At 42.9% G+C, this 21,959-nt stretch overlaps 1 protein-coding gene across 1 annotated transcript in view; it reads right to left on the bottom strand.

The window, feature by feature from the left end:
- LOC129037837 (uncharacterized) overlaps positions 1–21,959 on the bottom strand; it is a 44,771-nt gene that overhangs the window by 8,687 nt on the left and 14,125 nt on the right. The window contains exons 4-6 of the mRNA XM_054490028.2: positions 13,100–13,212; positions 12,569–12,704; positions 12,114–12,317 (exon numbers count right to left, since the gene is read on the bottom strand). Coding sequence (XP_054346003.2) covers positions 12,114–12,317; positions 12,569–12,704; positions 13,100–13,212 — 453 coding nt within the window. The remainder of the gene's footprint in view (positions 1–12,113; positions 12,318–12,568; positions 12,705–13,099; positions 13,213–21,959) is intronic.

Raw genomic sequence — 21,959 nt, 5'->3', positions numbered from 1 at the left:
GAGCTGGAAACAGAACTGTTTCTCTCCTAAAGTGAATGCATTTTAGGGATGGGGCAAGTGTGTGCTTATTGAGTTTTCAGATACTATTGGATATGTGTTTATATTTTGGGGTGGAGAGTATTAAAAAGGAGTCCTTAGTGTTTTTTGTTTATTTGGGCAGTTGATTTTTTTTTTTTTTAATCTGACTTCTCACCCCTTTCTTTCTCAATGTAATGGCTAGCCACAAGCAGCAGCTCTGCCTCTAGTTCCTTGAGATCACTCAAGGCTTCCTCATACATGACATGCACCCCTTGCTGGTCCTGGGTGTGGATACAGCCAGCTTCTGTGCTGTAGTAGTCATCCTGATTCTCCACTTCCGAGAACTCCATGAATTGGACGCTGTGGACCTGGAGAAAGAAAGCCGAGCCCAGATGTTACTGGAAAAGGGAGAGCTATATTTTGCCATCCCACATGGACAAGCAGCAGGCTTCTGCTCCCACACAATGGACTGCCAGTATGAAGCTGTAAATATTCTGAATGTATAAAAAGCTGTATGCAGAAAACATATTAACAAAGAATGTTGGCAGGAAGAGGTAGTTCCTGAGGTGGATAACTAGCTGATTAGTTTGTTTTTCTGACAAATTCAGTAGCAACTGGAGAAAGGTAGGAAATAGAGCCTAGAATGGTCTCTGGAGTCAGAATGCCTGGGTTCAGGCTCTGGCTCTGCCAGGATCTCAACCTGGGCAGGTCATTCAGCTATTCCCAGCCTCCGTTTCCTCATTTGTAACATGGGGACTGTGGAGACACTATAGACTACGTTAGCTGCCAGAAGTATGTGACTCTATGAGCGTAAGGCACTTGGAATCCTTAAACATTAGGTTAAAAATATTTTTCTTGTAATTCTATAAGTACTTCTAAAATGTGTTAGCACAGTTTCATGGCTTAGTAATGTACTAAGTTGAATAGTGTCCCCCAAAATTCATGTCTACCTGGAACCTGTGAATGAGAACTTATTTGAAAATAGGGTCTTTGCAGATGTAATCAAGTTAAGATGAAGTCATACTGGATTAGGGTGGGCCCTAATTCAATGACTGTGATCCTTACAAAATTTGGAGACAGACACATAGGGGAGAAGGCCATGTGAAGACGGAGGTAGAGACTAGGGTGAGTCAAGGAATGCCAAGGATTGCCAAGGGTTGCCAGCAACTACCAGGAGCTGAAAGAGGCGAGGAAGTATCGCCTCTAGAACCTTCAGAGAAAGCCCGGTCCTGCTGACACCTGGATTTTGGATTTGTGGCTCCAGACCGTGAGAGAATAAATTTCTGTCATTGTGAGACACACAGTTTATGGTACTTTGTTTTGACAATCCTAGGAATCTAATACAAGTAAGAAGTATTTCAATCATAATGTTATTTTTCTTAGAAAACTGAGTATCTGCTGCTTCCTGAGAATCATTATTTTAATAATAATTTTCACAATTTCCAACCTCTCCACTCTCCTCAAGCCTCAGAACTCCCTCCCTCCAAGGCATAGTCTCCTCTTACGCCCAGCAGGAGCTCCTCTGTGCGCCACTCTCCGCCACCTCCCCAGGGCTCACATTTCTTCCCTCCTCCTTCCTCCGCACAGTGGAGGACAGTGTTGCCCCCCTTCTCTAGGGTCGCTGCCTGCCACCTCGGCAGCATCCCTGCTCCTTCGTGGATATCCCACTCCTCTCTGCTGGACTCTTGACACTGAAATGTGCGTATGTCCCTCTCATTGTGAAACTTCCTCACACTCTTCCCTAGGTTCCACTGTGTGGCTCTCCTCCCCCTCACTGTCCAATCTCCCAAGATGTTATCTACAATTTCCATTTCCATTTCTTCACCTCCCACTCTTCAACCCATTCCCATCTGGCCCTTGGCTCCACCAAGCCACCCAAACCACCCTCGCTAAGACCAACAATGACCACTGCTCTACGTACAACAAACTTTCTTTCATCATCTTATGTAATCTCTCGGGAGCATCTGATACAATTTAGTGCTTCCTGATTCTTGACTCACTCTCTTCTCTGGGCATCTGGGACTCCACGTTTTCCCTGATTTTGCCTAGTTTCCGGTCATTCTGTCTGACACTGCGAAGTATATTTATTTTTCTCTACCAAGTCATTAAATGATGGCCACTCTCAAGCTGCCTCCTAGGACCTCCTCTTTTCCTCCTCTGTTCCTTCCCTAGGAGGTGGCAGACATTTTCATAGCTGAGATTACCACCTTTAGACCATCTGGTCCCCAGTTTATGCCTCCAATCCAGACCCCCCCAGAGCTCTGGACCCACACATCCAATTACCTATTTGGCAACTGCTCCTGGGCATCTCAAAGCCCCCTCAATTTTAACAATGATCAAATCATTAAATATTCCCCCGCAAACCCAGGCTATCTCCAGCCGATTTTACTAAATAGCACCACCACCCATCCACTTCCTCTAGCATGAATCATTCATGCCATCTCTTTCTGCCTCACCCTACTTGTCCAATCTATCACCAAGTTCTGTTAGTTTTACTTCCTGTCTCTCAAATCCATCCACTTCTGATATAGGAGGTGGGGCAGGGAAGTGCTGAGTCTAGAGAAGGGTGAGGGCTCCACCCTTGGGCCTATGCCCTTAGACCTAAGTGAGAACAGGTACTCCTGCTTTTGTGCCCGAATGTTGCATTTTCCAAGACCACTCTGGCCCACCATCCTGTGCCCATATAAACCTGAGACCTTAGCAGGCACACATGCAAGAAGCTGAATGTTGAGAGGAGCAGAGGAACAGAGCAGCAGAGAGAGGCAGAGAGCAGTGGAGAGCAGCAGAGAGCAGCAGAGCAGCACGACAGAGGAGGGAAGAGGCCTCTGAACGTCCAGAGGAGTTCTGCCGAAAACAGCTGAACTCCCAGAGAAGATTATCTCCCCCACCCCTCCACCTTCTGGCTCCCCATCCATCTCACTGAGAGCCACCTCCACCACTCAATAAAACCTTGCATTCATCCTTCAAGCCCACATGTGATCCAATTCTTCTGGGACACTGGGCAATAGCTCGGGATACAGAAGGCTGTCACACTGGCCCTCTGCCCTTGTGATAAGGCAGAGGGTCCATTGAGCTGATTAGCACTCAAGCCATCTGCAGACAGCAAAGCTGAAAGGGCTTGGTAACACTGGGGTTGCAGGCACCCACCGCTAGACACTAAGTGGCGCTGAGAGCACAAAGCACTTGCCCTGGCCTCTGCACCTGCCCCTCTGCATGCTCCTCCTTGGGGTTTGAGCTGCAGGGCCATGGAACAGGTGAGCCACATCCTTGTTGCACATTCTACGAGGGGAAATCAGGGAACTCTCCCGTTTCACTTCTTCCCATCTCCACTACCCACTACCCTAGTCCAAGCTATTATATTTCATAAGGACTAGTCTAGGAGCTTCTAAACTGGCCTAGCCTCTTAAATGGTCTATCCATGACTCCTCTGGCCTGGGCTTTCCCTCCTCTCCATTTTACTCACTGCTGGCTGGGGAACTTTTACAAATGCAATTCTGATTGTGTCATTCCCCCTTCCCCCTTTTCTATCCCTAAGAGGCTTCCCATGGGCCACAGAATAAAGCAAAACTCCTTAACAGGGCCATACAATCTGGCCCATGCCTATCTCTCTAGTCCAGTGTTTTTCAGCTGAGAGTGATTTTGCCCCCCAGAGGACATTTGGCCATGTCTGGAGATACTTCTGGTTGTCATGACTTAGTGGGAGGTACTGCTGGCATCTGGGTAGAGGCCAGGGATGCTGCTAAATATCCTATAATGGACAGGAGAGCCTCTCACAACAAAGAATTAGCAGGCTCCAAAAATCAATAGTGCCAAGGCTGAGAAACTCAGAGCTAAGTTCCATTGTGCATCACCTTCCACCTCGTGTCTGTGCCCAAACCACTCCTGTCTTTTGGTTTCTTATGGGTGCCATGATCCCTCTGGCCACAGGTCTTTTGCACAGGCTGTCCCCACTCTGTGGAAAGGTCTCCCTCTCCTTTTTACCTAATTAAAGACTTTTCATTTTCCAATCTCAGCTCAATCATCACTTCCTTAGAAACCCTCCTGCCCCAGCCTCCCTATAGTACCAAGGAGCTCTCAGCCTCTCTTTTGAGGAATTTGATGTCCCTGCTTTACATTCATTTGTGTGATTTTTGACCAATATTTGTCTCACCCACTGGATTACAAAGTACTGTAAGGGTAAGGAACATATCTATTTTTGTTCATCATTTTATTCTCATTGCCTAGCACAGGGCCTAACACATAGTAGGTGCTTAGAAAATATCTGTTAAATAAAAGAATGTATGAATGATTTTTGTATTTGCACATATAGGTTTCTTTGAGTCTATGATTTGTAATCTCTACTTTTAACATATGCTTTTAACATATGCCTGTGCTTTTAACATATGCCCGTCAAAAATCCTGTGTTTTGCCTTTATAGATTCTGATCTCATGTCACCACAGCCTAATACATACATTCTCTATGGGGGGATAATGCTCAGGTGGAAAGTGGTTCTTGGAGGACAAAAAAAATCTTATTCTTTTTATATATAAAGCACAGATACACACATTGCACATAAGCAAATCTATGGCATATCTCTGGTGTTAACATTTCTTTGTAGGGGGAGAGTAAAAGGATATTTGTTGGGGAAGCCATAATGGAAAAGAGGTTAAAAAACACTGGCCTAGATATCTATCATCTCTCTCTCTCTCTCTCTCTCTATATATATAGATAGATAGATAGATAGATAGATAGAGAGATAGATCTATCCATCTATTCTTATTATTATAAAATACACATAACATAAAATTTACCATCTTATTTTTTCATGTACAAGTTAGTGACATTAAGTACATTCACATTGTTGTGCAACTATCACCACCCATCTCCAGAATTATTTTCATCTTGCAAAACTGAAAATCTGTACCCACGCAACAAGAATTCCCCATTTTCCCATCCTCTGAGACCCTGGCAACCACCGTTCTACTTTCTGTCTCTATGAATTTGACTGCTCTAGGTGTGTCATATAATGTCCTTTTGTGACCAGCCTATTTTACTTAGCATAATCCCATCGAGATTCATACATGTTATAGCATGTGTCAGAATCTCCTTCCGGTTTCAGGCTGAACTATATCCCATAATAACTATGGAACTATCACATTTTGTTTCATCTGTTGATAGACACTTGAGTTGCTTCCACCTTTTGGCTATTATGGATAATGCTGCTATAAACATAGGTGTACAAATATCTTTTTGAACCCCTGCTTTCAATTCTTTTGAGCATATACCCAGAAGTAAAATTTCTGGATAATATAGTAATTCTATTTTAAATGTTTGAGGAATCTGCATACTGTTTTTCATTAGTAGTTACACCATTTAACATTTCTACCAACAGTGCACAAGGGTTCCAGTTTTTCCACATCCTCACCAACATTTGTTATTTTCTGGGTTTTTTTTTTTTTTTTGAGATGGAGTCTCACTCGGTCACCAGGCTGGAGTGCAGTGGCGCGATCTTGGCTCACTGCAACCTCTAACTCCCTGGTTCAAGCGATTCTCCTGCCTCAGCCTCCAGAGTAGCTGGGACCACAGGCACACGCCACCATGCCCAGCTAATTTTTGTATTTTTTGTAGAGACAAGGTTTCACCATGTTGGCCAGGCTGGTCTCGAACTCCTGACCTCAGGCAATCTGCCCGCCTCGGCCTCCCAAAGTGCTGGGATTACAGGCATGAGCCACAGCGTCTGGCCTATTTTCTGTTTTTAAATATATATATAGTATATTTTTATATTTTAAGAAAAACAATCTGATTTTCTTAGTTGTTACTCATGAGTCATTTAAGCTATGGAACCACTGGCTCCCAATCTTTCATCTTACATCTATTAACTCTTATAAAAACTTTGCTAAGTAATCAGTTGTGTAGAATCCATTTATCTATAAATTTTAAGCAATCATATCCTGGCTCTCTGAAGACCTATCAATTGTTTTGTTTATGTGGCATTGCCTATAGTACTACAGGAACACTCCTGGAATCTTAACAAACAGGACAGATTATCATCTGCTTAGATGGTTAATTGCCAATATCAGAAAGGTGGATGGGGTCGCTCTTTGGGTCCCTTCACTTCTATGACTGTATAATTAGTTTTTATGGGCTGTTTCTTAACCATTCAAGCAGAAACATAGAAACCTTCTAATAAGTAAATGTGAGCATTTCTAAATAATAGTTATAGTTCATAATATTTCATCAAAAGGATACTTCATAGTTCATCATTCCTCTAGCAGCATTTTTCGTTTTGCTTTGCTTTTTGCTATGCTTTAAGCATACAACTTTTTTTTTTTTTTTTTGAGGCGGAGTCTCGCTCTGTCACCAGGCTGGAGTGCTGTGGCGCAATCTCGGCTCACCACAACCTCTGCCTCCCAGGTTCAAGCAATTCTCCTGCCTCAGCCTCCCAAGTAGCTGGTATTAGAGGCACGCACCACCACCATGCCCAGCTAATTTTTGTATTTTTAGTAGAGACAGGGTTTCACCATGTTGGCCAGGATGGTCTCGATCTCCTGACCTCATGATCCACCCGCCTCAGCCTCCCAAAGTGCCAGGATTACAGGCGTGAGCCACTGCACCTGGCACAACTTTTAATAATTAGTAGCTTCCTTTGACTAGAATTCCAAAAATGAAATTGTCTTTTTTTTTTTTTTTTTTTTAAATGGAGTCTCACCCTGTTACCCAGGCTGGAGTGCAGAGGTGCAACCTTGGCTCACTGCAACCTCCACCTCCTGGGTTCAAGCTATTCTGCCTCAGCCTTCTGAATAACTAGGATTACAGGCATGCACCACCACACCTGACTAATTTTTTGTAGTTTTGGTAGAGATGGGGTTTCACCATGTTGGTCAGGCTGGTCTTGAACTCCTGACCTCAAGTGATCCACCTGCCTCAGCCTCCCAAAGTGCTGGGATTACAGGCGTGAGCCACTGCGTCCAACCTGAAATTATGATTTCTTACAAAATGATTGGTACCAGTGGAAAATAGAAAAGATGCTGAGAAAATGACATGTTCCATAAAAAAATTAAACAACTAAGATATGTAAATTACCATGTTGGCTTCTATTAGCATTTAGCTCCTGTCTCTTGTTATGTAAAATGAGCTTGCCTTTGAGGAAAAAAGAAACAACTTAACGTGTTATGCTTTATTCACTTTATTGGAAAAGACCTTTCCCAAAGTTCTTGTACAGAAGAATTTTATAAGACTTTCAGGCAATGGCAATTGGATTAAGTTCTGAAGCTGATGAAAAGCAATAGTATTGTCAAGATGCCAACTCTAATGCCATCATCTATATTAGTGGTCGTTTATCCACTCTTCCCATCCACATCCCATTGTCCAAACCCTTTATATAGGCATACATATTCCTTCTCTTTCTGCCATAATTTGCTCTCTTTCTCCCTCAGTCCCATGTCTCTGAAATACATGCTTATGCCACAGGAGATACACTTTAAAGACCAGATGACCAAATTGCCTCATGCAGGGTTATGGCTCAGTTACTTTAATGTTTCTTTATTTCCTGTTTATTTTCATTTTTTCCACAGTCATGTGGAAGACCCTCCCTCTAATGGTTTTGTGGCCTTGAGAGTTGATCCTTCAATATTATGTTTGGAGGAGTGGCAGAAGGAAGAGGGCAATAATTATGTTTGGCTAAGAAATAATATGACCTTTGTAATGATTCATATGTTTTTAGTTTGAAAATTAACTGATGCCAAGATAACTATTTGCTGAATATAGTAACTATAGGAAAATTGGTGGCCCATCATTCATTCCTTTCACCCTAGTGGCTTCTGCCATCACTTGTTAATGTGAATTTTAGGCCTTTTGGCAATATAGACAATATTTCTCTGACTAGTTTACCTTTTTCTAAATCATCTTGCATTAATTTTGGATAATAATAGTTCTGCCTAAGAATCCCATCAAAATTTATTGGGTGAATGACTCAGTCTATTGGCTATAATCTTTTAAAAAGAAAATCAAATACATTTTCTACTCTACCTTTCTTTCTAGTCTGTAGAGTATATTATTATTATCACAGCTAATTGTTCTGCATTTGAACAACATGATAACTTTGCAAAGCACTTTCATGTACGTGGTCTTTTTGTAAGCATGCTACCATTCTGTTATAGGCAGAACTTTTCTTTTATCAAATAAACATTTGATACCTGCAATGTATCAATATATATCCAGCTCTCTACTACCTTTTGCCACCTGAACATCTTGTTAAGCATCTCAAACTTTCCATGTCCGGTACTGAGATCTGGATCTTCCCAACAAATCTGCTTCAACCAAATCTCAGTTGATGGCAACTCTAAACTTCCAAATGGTTAAGCCAAAGCTTTGGAATCAAACTTGACTTCTCTATCTGAAAATCATGCTGGCTGCACCTTTAAAATACATCCAGATTTGTTCTGGAAGTCTATGGAAGCTTTGGTGCCAAATCATTGAACGTTCTATATATGTTACTTATTTATTTAATGTGTGTATTTCTTCATGAAATAAGTCCCAAGATGGCAGAATTTGTGCCCATTTTGTTCACTGCTGAATCCCCAGTGCCTGGAACAGTGCCTAGTATATTTATTGGTCAGAATATTTGTGGAATGAGTGAAAGAATGGATGAGTGATAGGCTCACAGCCTGTGCGAACAAACATGCCAACAGTCAAGCACAGCAATGTGCTCAGTGCTATAATGGAAGTAGACAAAGTCATGGCAAGAAGCACTTAGCTCTGCATTGAGATGTCAAGGAAGGCCCAGAAAGGTGATATTTGAGCAGACTCTGGATAAGAGTACACATTTACCAAGGAAAGGGAAGGTGAGGGACAGAGGAGCCCAGAAGTATAGATAGCTCTGCCCATTCAGGGGAGGTCTAGGCCCAGCTCCCTAAGGATGGACATATAGGGACAGTGGAGATAAACGAGGTCTGAGAGGTTAGCAGCAGCCAGATTGTGCCCAACATTGTCAGCTTCACCAAGGAGCCTGGACTTTGTCTTGTTACAAACAGGAAACTCACGAAGGACTACAAGCAAGGGAATAAATGTGATTACATATGGGCAAAGATCCTCTGGAAATTTACAAGCCAATGAAAAGAGCCATTCTCCCATTTAAAAGAGTTCTCTGGGCTGGGTGCAGTGGCTCATGCCTGCAATCGCAGCACTTCGGGAGGCCGAGGTGGGTGGATCACTTGAGGTCAGGAATTCGAGACCAGCCTGGACAACATGGTAAAACTCCATCTCTACTAAAAGTACAAAAATTAGCTGGGCATGATGGTATAGTCTCAGCTACTTGGCAGATTCAGCATGAGAATCGCTTGAACACAGGAAGTGGAGGTTGCAGTGAGCTGAGATCATGCCACTGCACTCCAGCCTGGGTGACAGAGTGAGACTCCGTCTCAAGAAAAAAAAAAAAATTCTCTGTTCCCCCGCCAACCTTGGAATTAGTCCCCCACCCTAAGGAGAGCCTAACCCTTCATGATCGGGCCCACTTTTCTGCTGCCTCATCTCTTACCACTTCCTCACAACAGCCTCTGCTACCAGCACATCAAGTCCCGGCAGATCCTGAACATGCCACAGGGTATCAGGCCCCCATGCCTGAGAAGACACAATCAAGGTCAACAGCCAGGTAAAGGCTGCTGGCTCTCATTCTGGGGCTCTTTCTACTCTACTCTGCCACATGCCTTTAAGTAGGCTCATAGAGTGGCAAAGTATCCAAGACAGATGGTAGGTGCCTTTTTTTTCTGGCATTGTTGTTGAGTGAACATTCGTTAATACTAACCCAAGACTTTCAGCATGGGATCAAACTCACTGGGCCCAGGAAAAGGGGTCTCCATTTTAGGAGCCTTCCTGAGGTCTGGTAAGCCCAGTGGTTTGCGCCCAGCAGCCTCAGCCCTGGGCTTGGTGAGTTCAACCCAACAGATTAACATCTGTGCCTCCCATCCCCTCTGTGGGAAAGAATCACACCTTCCAGAGCTGGATATCCTGGTGTAAATACTGACAAGGCCACACCCATGGGGTGTAGCTAAACCAAGTAGTCCTATTAAAGATAGACAGAAGGCCACTTCTTTGAGTGTCTCATACTGAAGTAATAGCAGCTGGGAGCTATTAAGAACAAAAATAGGCACTGTTTTTCTTATCATTTATGAGAGCATAGGAAAGAAATATTGCATTAAGGCTGGGCACGTCAGCTCACACCTGTAATCCCAGCACTTTGGGAGGCCGAGGCGGGTGGATCACTTGAGGTCAGGAGTTTGAGACCAGCCTGGCCAACATGGTGAAACCCTGTTTCTACTAAAAATACAAAAATTAGCTGGGTGTGGGGGTGGGCACCAATAATCCCAGCTACTCGGGAGGCTGAGGCAGGAGAATCGCTCGAACACAGGAGACAGGTTGCAGTGAGCTGAGATTGCGCCACTGCACTCCAGCCTGGGCAACAAGAGCAAAACTCCATCTCAAAAAATATATATAAATAAAATGCATTACCCCGAGAAGTTCCTCCTACAACGAGTACGGCAGGACAGTATTTGCCTATCCTCTCCTCCTTTATTTCTATCTCCTACCCAAACCCAGAACAGAGAGACTGAGAGAGGGCTCTTTAGTAAGAACATTTTCAAAAATATCCATTAGCATAATAACATACCACAGCTGTGGTTGGATCATACTAGTAAGAGAAAGATGTGCTTGTTTTGTAGCATGTTTGTATTAAAAGTGTCTTAACCCACCTCTCTAGTTCCACTGAGGGCCAGACTAATTGGGCTTGATGAGCTAGAACCCAAGGAGGAGGCCAGAGGGGTAAAGGAAGATCTGAGAGGAAGTCTGTGTGTCACGAGGGAGTAGGAGTTGGTGGGTTGTTGTTAGGGTAGGAGACCCAAAAGAGAAGGGTGTCCTGAAGATTGAGTGAAGGTAGGACTCTAAGTGACTGGGTTGGGAAAATTAAAAAACAAAATCCCAATATCTGAAGCTGAACTGTTCAGTACATGTGGCCTCTAGCCACATGTGGCTGTTAAGCCCTTGAAATGTGGCTTGTCTGAGTTAAAATGTGCTATCTGTATATAAAATATACACCAGATTTCAAAGACTTAGTACAAAAAAATGTATAATCACTCAATGATTTATTAATATTGATTATATGTAGAAATGATAATATAGACATTGGGCTAAACAGATTATATTATTTAAAATTTCATGTTTCTTTGTACTTTTTAAAATGTAGCTACTAGAACATTTTAATAATGTATGTGGCTTGCATTATATTTCTGCTGACCAGTGCTGCTCTAGACTGTGTGCATATGAACAACAGTTAAGAGTAAGATTTTACACTTACAGACACAACAGGCATAAGTCAGAGATCACACTAGCTTAGAAAATGACTTGTTTTGTAGCTAAATAGATTTTATTTTTCACCTTTGTCAATCTAGCATTTTTAAGAAGATAAAATTCATATTAAACTCTATCTTCAGGAATAAACTCTCTAGAGATTGAGATTAAAATATTACAAGAGTGTCTACAATAGTCCAATAAAATGTAAGCATTCTCAACTTTATTCCCAAAAAAAGGAAATTAATATGAATTTTGTCTTATTGGCCTTTTGTTAGGCAGGATTGAAATTTTACACACTTTGTAGAAAAATATGTTCTAGAAACACCAAAAGCACTAAGGGGCAAGCAGATGTTTGTAGGGATAAAATATTTCTTTATTGTTCAGCTCTTTCCAATGTTTTTCTACCTCTGTTTTGAGTTTTTGTTTTTTTTTTCATTTGAAGCTTGGAAAACAGAAAAGAGGCAAAAAAGGTACATATAGCAATGTCAAGGAGAGTCTTCTAAGAGCTTCTCTGTAAGGATGTAAACTTCTCAGGCCAGGGTAACAGAAGGGCTTCTCATGCTCTATTTCTTCCTTCCCAGTGTGGCCTCCAGGGCTGCTTTAGGGCACTCTCTGCCTGTGACTTGCTCTTAAGCAGACCTTGTGTTTTATTATGACCTAAGAAACCCTCATCTGTTACTCCATCATGTTAACTGATTCCAGGTCTTATCTAGAGGGTGGCTTTGGGAGGCAGGATAATCAAGGAAGAAAAAACCTCAGCACAACACCTCACCTTGTGCTCAGCAGGCGTCTCATGGACATAGTGGTGAGTGCCCAGGCCCTGCAAGGTGCCCAGACCTCCTTTTGCCATATTTACCCAGGAACTATCTTCCATGGTGGGGAACAGTTTCCCTGAAACCAAGGTAAGGCCCGAAGTATTGATTGTCAGGGTTCGCTCAACAGATCTGAAATAATTCAGAATTCCTAAGCAGATGCACTGAAACAAAGAAAGAACAGAATCAGGTCCTTGCCCTTCACCTAGTCCACCCTATAGAATACAACTTGATGGCAGGTCAACCCTACTGTGGAGAAAGGAACACACCACCCTGGAAAGGGGTTGATTCCATGCTAAAAAAAAAAAAAAAATGGAACAAAGTGCAAAAGCATAAAATGGCATTTGCTATTGGAATAGCAGAAAAGCCTCTTTTCTAGACAACCAGACATTTCTGATGCCTGCCATCCACATACCTGCAGTTCTCTGATTCGAAGGTGGCGTAGATACAGAAAAGACAAGTAGGCCCCTCTCATCAGAACAGGATTCCTATCACTGGGCTCAGTGCCGTCATCCAAGCCCAGCAGTTGTAGGGTCATTGCATAGTTGTACCTTTAGCAGGCAGGAGAGATATCATAAATCAATTTCACCTCAAAGTGATTCCAAAATTTCACAGGCACAAAACCAAAGTCATTTTATTTAATTTAAAGGTGTTTCATGATAGCTTCCCTTTATAAATTTACTAAGGGGAAATAATTACTCTATATGTATACATGTAAAGACAAGTTTCTCTTAGCAATGACTCTCTTAGCAATTACTCTCATTACCCTACAGTCGTAGGGTGAAGCAATAGTTTAGTTGTCTGACCTGTTTTAAAAGTCTTGCTTTCTTTCTGACATCAAATATTTTTGAGTTAATATGTAAACTACATATTAATCAGTCACTCAGTTTTCCTCACAGTGTTTTAATCCACTTTTTTGAGTCACTAATAATATGATTTAATTTACCCCGTCTCTTGTATCTGCTTGAGAGGCCCATCAGCATGTTGGCTGAGACTTATTTGTGATAGATCATTTTCATTTTGTTTCATGGAGAGATCGTCATCCTTCATATTTTTATTCTATCAAAAAATTAGCATTAATCAAATTACATAAACATTTGCAATATTATTAACAAAATCACAATCAGGTCATTGCAAAAGTAAACCTCATAATCCAAAGCATATTTAGATAAGTAAGTAAAAGAGGGGTTTGATCTACTTCAAGCTGACATATTCAACCTGACATCTAAATTTCTACAATAAATTAGGGAGGTCATTGTTTTTACTAAACTAATTTTTGTTTCACGAAAGTAGTCACAGCTTTTAAATAATAGCCATCTACCTCCCCGTCTTTTATGTAATTCACTTTATAAAAAGTTGATACAAGAATGTATATGTTTGGGACCTTTGAACCTCTCTAATCTAGTCTTGTTCTGTACTGAGAGAGCTCAATGGATAAAGCTTCTTTCTACGTATTAGCTATATGGTTCAGTCATTTACAGTCATGAGCCTGTTTCCTTCCACATTTGTACAATGGCATGATAATGGAAAATGATAAGGTGTTGTGAGAGTTAAATGATAGAATGTATATAAAACCTCCAGCTTAGTGCCCGGCACCTAATTGGTGCTCAAGATGCCAGTTCTCTCCTGTTATGAACTTCAGTAGTCCTGTAGGATCTCTCACAGCATTCAAGCTTTACACTTATTTCCACAGTCATCTTCTCTGATGCTGAGAGGGATGTGGTCATGCACCCCAGCCCCAGATAACACTGTGAGGAAGGTAATGCGGGTCTGAGGTCCCGCCCCTCACCCTCTGGGCAGCCTCTTCTTAGCTGCCCTCTCTGCTTGTCTCTGGGCATACACCCCAATCTCATAAGGTGTGCACTTTCATAGTGGCACCAATCCCCACAAAAGTACTGAGTGGCAATGGCTGAGCTTGGAAACCCCCTCTCTGGGTTATATTCTAATAGTTGGTTCTTGGAATTCCAATGGACCCTTATCGCAGAAACTGATAGTTGTTCCCCAATTGCCGTTTTCCTCTTTTCCTACAGTTATTGAATATTTATCTTGCCACCTGACCACCCAGATAAAGACAACATTTCCAAGCCTCTCTTGCAGCTAGGTGTAGCTATGTGACAATGGACTGGGAGTAAAATGCCATGTTGCAGCTTCCAAGAATTTCTAGTAGAGGCAGCTTCTTCATCCCTTCTCCATCCTGCTACTTAGAGCATGAATGTGACAGCTGGAGCTCTGTCTCAAGCTGGGTGTTGATCTCGAATGTAGAGCCATATTTGTTAGAACTCCAAGATAGACAGGGCTGAGAGCCCTGAGGGCTCCATGGTGCAAATCTACCACACCAGCTCTGTACATCCTACCCTGAAACGTTCATATGAGGGACAGAGAGCACAGTTTCCACCTCCTTTAATCCTCTGTCATATCATTTTACCATCACCAACAGCCAAACCTAATTTTAACTAACACAGTCCCCAAGACTCTAAAGATAGACTAGCAGGCTTTTGACAGGAAGTGAGGAAGGAAAATGTTGACAGGAATATTAGGAAAAGTGGGTGAGAGAGAAAGTTGTCCAATTGAGTAGCGTTAAGTATTGCCCATTCTGCTTGTAGGTAGACTTGGCTTCCAGCTCAGTGTACACATCAGTGTATTTCTGTGTAAACATCCCACAACCCTAGGACTGGAAAAGACCCTGTGAGGTGACATGGTGCATTCTTGTTCATTAAAACAGAAAGATCGTCATTCCAAAGTAAAGAACATCTCTGTTATGTTTTTTAAAATCTACAGGAAAGCATATACTCTGAGAGTAGCTGAATTTTGACAATTCCTATGAATCTGGGGTAACAGGGGTTCAGTGGAGCCTTTTGCCTCCTGGCCTGTAGTGCTCTCGGGTTGCTGTTCAGCACTATTTGATGTGGTCCCAGAAGGAAGGCTCTGAGCCACATCCTTTCTCTGATGGGATTGTGACGCTTTCAGCTACTTCTAAAATTACCCAGAATTACATAGGACAGGACAGAAAGCGACATCAAGTTACAGTGGAAGACATTTGAAGGACTGACTGAACAAACCACAAAAGTACTGCTGGACCTGCAGGTGGCCTGGGAAAAAGGAAGGGAGCACAGATCAGCTGGAGCAGGAAAAGGAGAGCACCCAGCATCCTCCAGGAAAAAGGACCAACAACATCCCACAAAAGGAAACTGCTTAAGAAATACCAAGTCCAGAAGCGTAGACCCCTAAGCGTACTGGAGACGGTGCAGGTAAGCAGCAAGGCAACCCCATCTGTGTTCATTCTCCCGGCCTGGGTGTGGAAATCTGCTGACCTTTACTGCCTGTGGCTCTTTGTCAGCATGACCGAGTTCATGTGTTTTGACAGTTCTGAGATTTCTGCTGATTGCAAATCTCATTTTCTTCTGGGAAGTTGGCAGGGGAAATGGAGTGGGAGGTAGGTAGGAAAAGTAAGACTGTTATGTATTCCCCACACCCAGAACATCTCTGCTGCTTACATGGGTTTATCCACTGAAACAGAGGCTAGAAGGATTAATAACACTGTTGTTAATCTGGATGGTACAATAAGGGGTGATTTCAGTTTTCTTTCTTGCATTTTTCTATATTTCCCAAGTTTTCTGTGTTAAATACATGCCACTATTGTCATCAGAAAATTTTTTAAGTAAATGTTTTATTGAATTTGATGAGAAGAACCAGGAAAAGGGTGTTTTGTGTTTCGCTGAATATGTTGCACATCGGAGCTACTGTCTACACCACCATTTCTGTGCGAGCACACCTTCTTCTCACTACATCACATTACCTCTGGAAATGCAGGGGAGCACCTTCCCTCCTTGGTGTGGTCAGTGGGAAGAGGCAAAGGAAGGACTCTACCACTGCCCCCCAACACTGCAAACTGGATGTGGTATTTTCTGCTGCTTTACTACTCTATGAGGTTAAAAAAACAGTGACCAATTTAAACCTTATCTTTGAAAATACGATGGTCAATAGTAGTGTGTAATGTCTCTACATAGCCATTTTAATAAATGTGCTTTTTTTGTGAACATGAGTAACTTGATCTAACAATTACAGGTTCCAGAGGATCTACGCAGGCCTAGCTGGGGTGTAATCTGTAGTATACAATAAAATACAACTAGCCATTGAAAAGAACAGCAGATCTCCAAGACATATTGTTGGGTTGCAGAAAGATATCCATATAGTATGATATATCATTTATATAAAAACCTCAAATGCAAACTTATCCTATATATATTTTATGGGGATATACGTAGGCATGTAAATGCATTGAAAAGGCTCAAAGCAATAACAGTGTTTGCCTCTAAGGAGGTGGAATGGGGAGCAGGATGGGCAGCAGGGAGTAGTTAAAGGGGAATTTAACTTTTCAGTAATGTTTCAACTTTTTACAAGGAGAAGACATTTATTTATTACTTCTATGATTTAACTTAATTTTTAAAAACTCCTTAAAGAAAAAAATGGTAACTTCAGTGGAGAAACCTGGCAATCACTACTAGCTTAACCAAGTGAGCTAGATTAACATCAGCCATGATGTCATGTTGATATCATGCTCCCTGAATAGGATGTGGTGAAGACACTTAGCCTCTGTAATATTCTTCTCCCTCTAAACCCATAACCCCAGTGTAACCATGAGAAAATATCAGGCAAACTCAAATTAGGCAAAGGTCTATAGATTGCAGGGCTGGTACTCCTAAAGACTGTCAATGTCATGATAACCAAAGAAAGACTGAGGAACTGTCACAGAGCAGGGGAGGTGGGGGAGGTACGATGATTAAAGGTAACATGGTATCCTGGATAGGATCCTGGGGCAGAAAGAGAACATTAATGGAAAAACTGGTGAAATCCAGATGAAGCCTAGTTTAGTTAACAGTAATGTACCAATGTTGGTTCCTTGGGTATGACAAATGTATCACTACAAGGTAAGATGTCGATAATATAAGAAATTGAGTAGGGGTATATGGGAACTCTTTGTACTACCTTTGCAGCTTTTCTGTAAATCTCAAACTATTTCAAAATAAGTTGAAAAAAAAAAAAAACTCCCTAAAGGAAAGTGGGGCCGGGCACAGTGGCTCATGCCTGTAACCTCAGCACTTTGGGAGGCTGAGGCAGGTAGATTTCTTCGAGACCAGCCTGGGCAAATGGTGAAACCCTGTCTCTACAGAAAGAAAAAAAAATAGCTGGTAGTGATGGTGTGCGCCCACCCACCCATAGTCCCAGCTACTCTGGGGGTTGAGTCAGGAGGATCACTTGAACCCAGGAGGCAAAGGCTGCAATGAGCTGAAATCACACCACTGCACTTCAGCCTGGGCAACAGAGTAAGACCCTGACAAAAACAAACAAAACAAAACAAAACAAAACAAAAAAGGAAAGGTTACTGGTGAATGGCATTCAGTGAGAACTGATTAGAAACTGTTCTGAAGTTGTGCTACAATTAGTGATTATATTCATTCTCTCAGAGATGCCAAAATGGACAGACAGTCGTACTATGAAGTTTGTTTTTCTTTATGCAGAAGGCCCTTTAAGAAACTTATCTGTCATGAGGTATTGGTTGCCACTTGCCAAATTCAGAATCAAGATGCTGACCAGCATACAGATGCTAACAAGCATACAGATGCTAAAATCCACACTTGACTGCTACATGTTTGCAAAACAGTAACACAGCTTTAAGATTCATACTCACATTCCTGTAACTCCTCCTAGCTGCCACATTTTTACTTAATCCTAATCTGATTTGATTAGCATTTAACATCCAGAATGGCTATGTGCTACCAGTGGGGCACTGATACAGTATAAAGTGGCTCTTGAACAAAGCAGAAATACTCCAGGAGGTTACAAAGTGCCACCCATGGGAAAATGTGAAGAAAACTAGAAAATATTGGCTGTTGCCTTGGAATTTCTATTCCTAAACCCAGTATTATTTTCTGTTCTTTGCTTTGGAACAGAAAATAGCACTGGTTTTAAGAAAGGGAAAAAAGGAAAGGGAAGGGAGGGGAGGGGAAGGGAGGGAAAGGAAGGGGAGGGGAGGGGAGGGAGGGGAAGTGGAGGAGAGGGGAGGGGAGGAGAGGGGAGGGGAGGGGAGGAGAGGGGAGGGGAGGGGAGGGGAGGGGAGGGAAGGAAAGGGAAGGGAAGGGAAGGGAAGGGGAGGGGAGGGAAGGGAAGGGAAGGGAAGGGGAGGGGAGGGGAGGGGAGGGGAGGGAAGGGAAGGGAAGGAAAGGGAAGGGAAAGGAAGGGAATTCTTTTCTTCTCCAGGCTCTTTGCATGGCTGCCTCCTTCTCATTCATTAAATTCAACTCAATCCTCCCACCCCAAGATTTGGCTGACCTCTGTCAGAGGGTGCTCCCCTCCACTTATTGTTCTCTGCCCCCTGTTTTCTTCATGACACTCACAAGTTAAAGATGTAGGTTTACTTCTTTGTTCACTTGTTTATTGTATGTTGCTCTCAGGGCAGGGACTGGGTCTGTTTCGTCCCCTAACCCAAGTACAGTTCCTGACACAAAGGCAATATCCATGTAATAATCATGGAATGAATGAATGAATGAGAAAATGGAAAACTTCATGATCCTAATTTGTAGAGTGATTTGTGTGTGTGTTGTATGTCTCCCCTCATGCCCCATCTCTGGAATCTGAAGATCTACAGGTATTATTAGTCTCTCTATGGTCTATTTACCATAAGTCAACTTGAAAATGCAGTGCTGATATTTTTCTCCCTTTGGGGAATTCCAAGATTCCAAGAACAACATTTATATGTCAGTAAATAGCTAGAGGAAGTGGTTTTCTTTTCTTTTCTTTTTATTATTTGGGCAATTGCATTCAAAACAGACTTTGGTGAAAGCACAGACTGCATCCTATCAGTACCTGAATTTCCATCCCCTCTGCAAGTGGAAGAAAGCAGTGAGAGCAAAAAGTGTTCGTTGTCCCCTTCATTGCATGGTTGGGAGGAGAAGCAGGAGCTTTCCCTGCTTCCATTTCCACCAGTTTCTTACACTGTTGCCCTAGCTTGGTGTTTTCTACTACTCAACACTTACCTGAGCCACCATCTCCTACTGTCACTGTTTACCTTCTGCTTTTCACTGGCACAGTGGTCCTACAGAGGTAACCCCCTTTGTCCCCTAAGTGCCTGTGGGCAGTGCTACAACTCAGTTTCCCAGTGGTCAGGCCACATCCTAGACCTCACCATTTCTCCATAATTTCAAACACGAAGCTCTTTATCTCTGACTCCCTCCTCCTTTGATTCCGACGTCTCCTCACTCTTTTTTTTTTTTTTTAAGACAGAGTCTCACTCTGTCGCCTAGACTGGAGTGCAATGGCACGATCTCGGCTCACTGCAACGTCCGCCTCCCGGGTTCAAGCAATTCTCCTGCCTCAGCTTCCCGAGTAGCTGGGACTACAGGCGCGTGTCACCACGCCCGGCTAATTTTTTGTATTTTTAGTAGAGACAGGGTTTCACCATGTTAGCCAGGATGGTCTCGATCTCCTGACCTTGTGATCCACCCACTTCAGCCTCCCAAAGTGCTGGGATTACAGGCATGAGCCACTGCGCCTGGCCCTCTCCTCACTCTTATTCATCTCCTCTCACCCCTTTACGGACCTCCGGAATTTAATTCCCTTTATTCTCTCACTCAAGGAGGAAAACAGACTTGTGCTGATGGCCCTCAGATGTTATTACCGTAACTCCCCAGGTAAAGGATGATTATTACATCTGTATCAGGAGGTAAACTGTCCAAGGCTGGGCATGATGGCTCATGCCTGTAATCCCAGCACTTTGGGAGGCTGAGGTGGGTGGATCACTTGAGGTCAGGAGTTCAAGACCAGCCTGGCCAACATGGAGAAACCCCATCTCTACTGAAAATATGAAAATTAGCCAGAGGTGGCTGGGCGCGGTGGCTCACGCCTGTAATCCCAGCACTTTGGGAGGCAGAGGTGGGCGGATCACAAGGTCAGGAGATCAAGACCATCCTGGCTAACGCGGTGAAACCCCGTCTCTACTAAAAATACAAAAAATTAGCCAGGTGTGGTGGTGGGCACCTGTAGTCCCAGCTACTCAGGAGGCTGAGGCAGGAGAATGGCATGAACCTGGGAGGTGGAGCTTGCAGTGACCTGAGATCGTGCCACTGCACTCCAGTCTGGGCAACAGAGCGAGACTCTGTCTCAAAAAAAAAAAAGAAAATTAGCCAGAGGTAGTGGTGCACGCCTGTGGTCCCATTGAAGCTGGGAGGCAGAGGTTGCAGTGAGCCGAGATCGCACCACTGCACTCCAGTCTGGGTGACCCAGTGAGACTCTGTCTCAAAAATAAATAAATAAATAAATAAAAATAAAAATAAGTAAACTGTTCAGGATCTTAGAAGCAAAGACACGGTTCCGAGACACTGGGACAGACTCTGCCTTCTCACTCCTTTCTCCTCTACCCTATATCCTCTATGTTTGGTTCAGGAACAGGAGAGTCAATGTTTTTTTAATGTCTCCTTGTTCGTGTAAGATCTTCCTGAATGGTGATACAAACTTCAGATGTAAAATGGCAATGGGATAGGAAAAATGTGGCCATTTTTTCAACTCTGGCAGGATGCTAGCCAAGGAGTGTGTCACTGGTAGTTGCATACCCTGTCAGGAAATTCAGGGGCCTGGGAGATCCAGGCTATGATATGTTGCCTCTGCTCCTGATGTGCGTGGCCAACTCATTTCTCATTAGATCTCTAGATCCTTGCTCAAACAAATTGAACAGTTATAAAAGGGGTGTGCATGCATGCGTGTGTGTGTGTGTGTGTGTGTGTGTGTGGTGTGTGCTCCCAACTAATCCATAACTCACTGGATACCCTGAGGTCTCACTTTCCCCCATATCCAGCCGGGGATAATGGACCGTGACAGTACTTCTTTCTCTAGCATTTACTCAACTTCCTCTCAACTTTGATTTTATACAATTTTCAGGCACTCTACAATCATGTTTAGGGGTGAAAGGAATAGAATTTATACAAAAGGGGCTCACTACAAATTCATAGCATTGGGTTTTACCAGGGGCCTCTTGACTATGCAGTCATTCGTGTATTTTCCTCTTACTGATGGTCCTGTGGCCTTTCTCATGGCCATGCACCTCCTCACATGTAGCTCTTGCCGTCCACTTCACTAATGCAGATGACCTCTGCCTCCTCCCTCTCTCTGAGACAGCCAGGGCCAGTCAGGAGCACCCACATCTTACCTTTTTGCACCTGAAAATTCTATGTATCCCATTCACCTCAAGGGAAGTGATGTCATTCTTGATTTCTCAAAATTACTCCTCCATCTGATTTCTTCATCCCATCCCCTCCTCTTCCCCAGGGTCATCTGTTTCTCACATTTCCCTTTTCATGTCTGCTGTCTCCTCTTCTCTACTGCTTCCTCCCCTTAGACTATAAACATATTTACGTCTTCCCAACTTAAATAGACAAATGAAACAAAACTCTTCTTTTAGAGTGACAAATAATAGCAGATGAAAGCTTCAAAAATGTTATGGTATCATTGTAAAGACAAGTATACACTAGCTTTGTGAATAAACTTCTTTTCACTTCCAAACCTCATGCCTATCCTGTGCAGCAGCTACCTAACTGGCTTCCTTGTCTCCAAACTCTCCCTCTTTCAGTCCAACTAACATTTTGCTGTCACATTATTTTTCTTTAAACATATGCCTTTGTATGAAATATTTTCCTTATAGGAAAAAGCACAGATTCTTTTGTCTAGAATTCATGAGCATTCACAACCAGCACATCCCCTGACAAACAAACAAACAAACATCCTTTCTTTTCACTATATTTCCACATGAATCTTCC

This window comes from Pongo pygmaeus, chromosome 5 (assembly GCF_028885625.2).
Source record: "Pongo pygmaeus isolate AG05252 chromosome 5, NHGRI_mPonPyg2-v2.0_pri, whole genome shotgun sequence".
In the NCBI taxonomy this organism is placed as follows: domain Eukaryota; kingdom Metazoa; phylum Chordata; class Mammalia; order Primates; family Hominidae; genus Pongo; species Pongo pygmaeus.
Note: the sequence above shows the minus strand (reverse complement) of the source record. Positions and strands in the feature narration are given on the sequence as shown.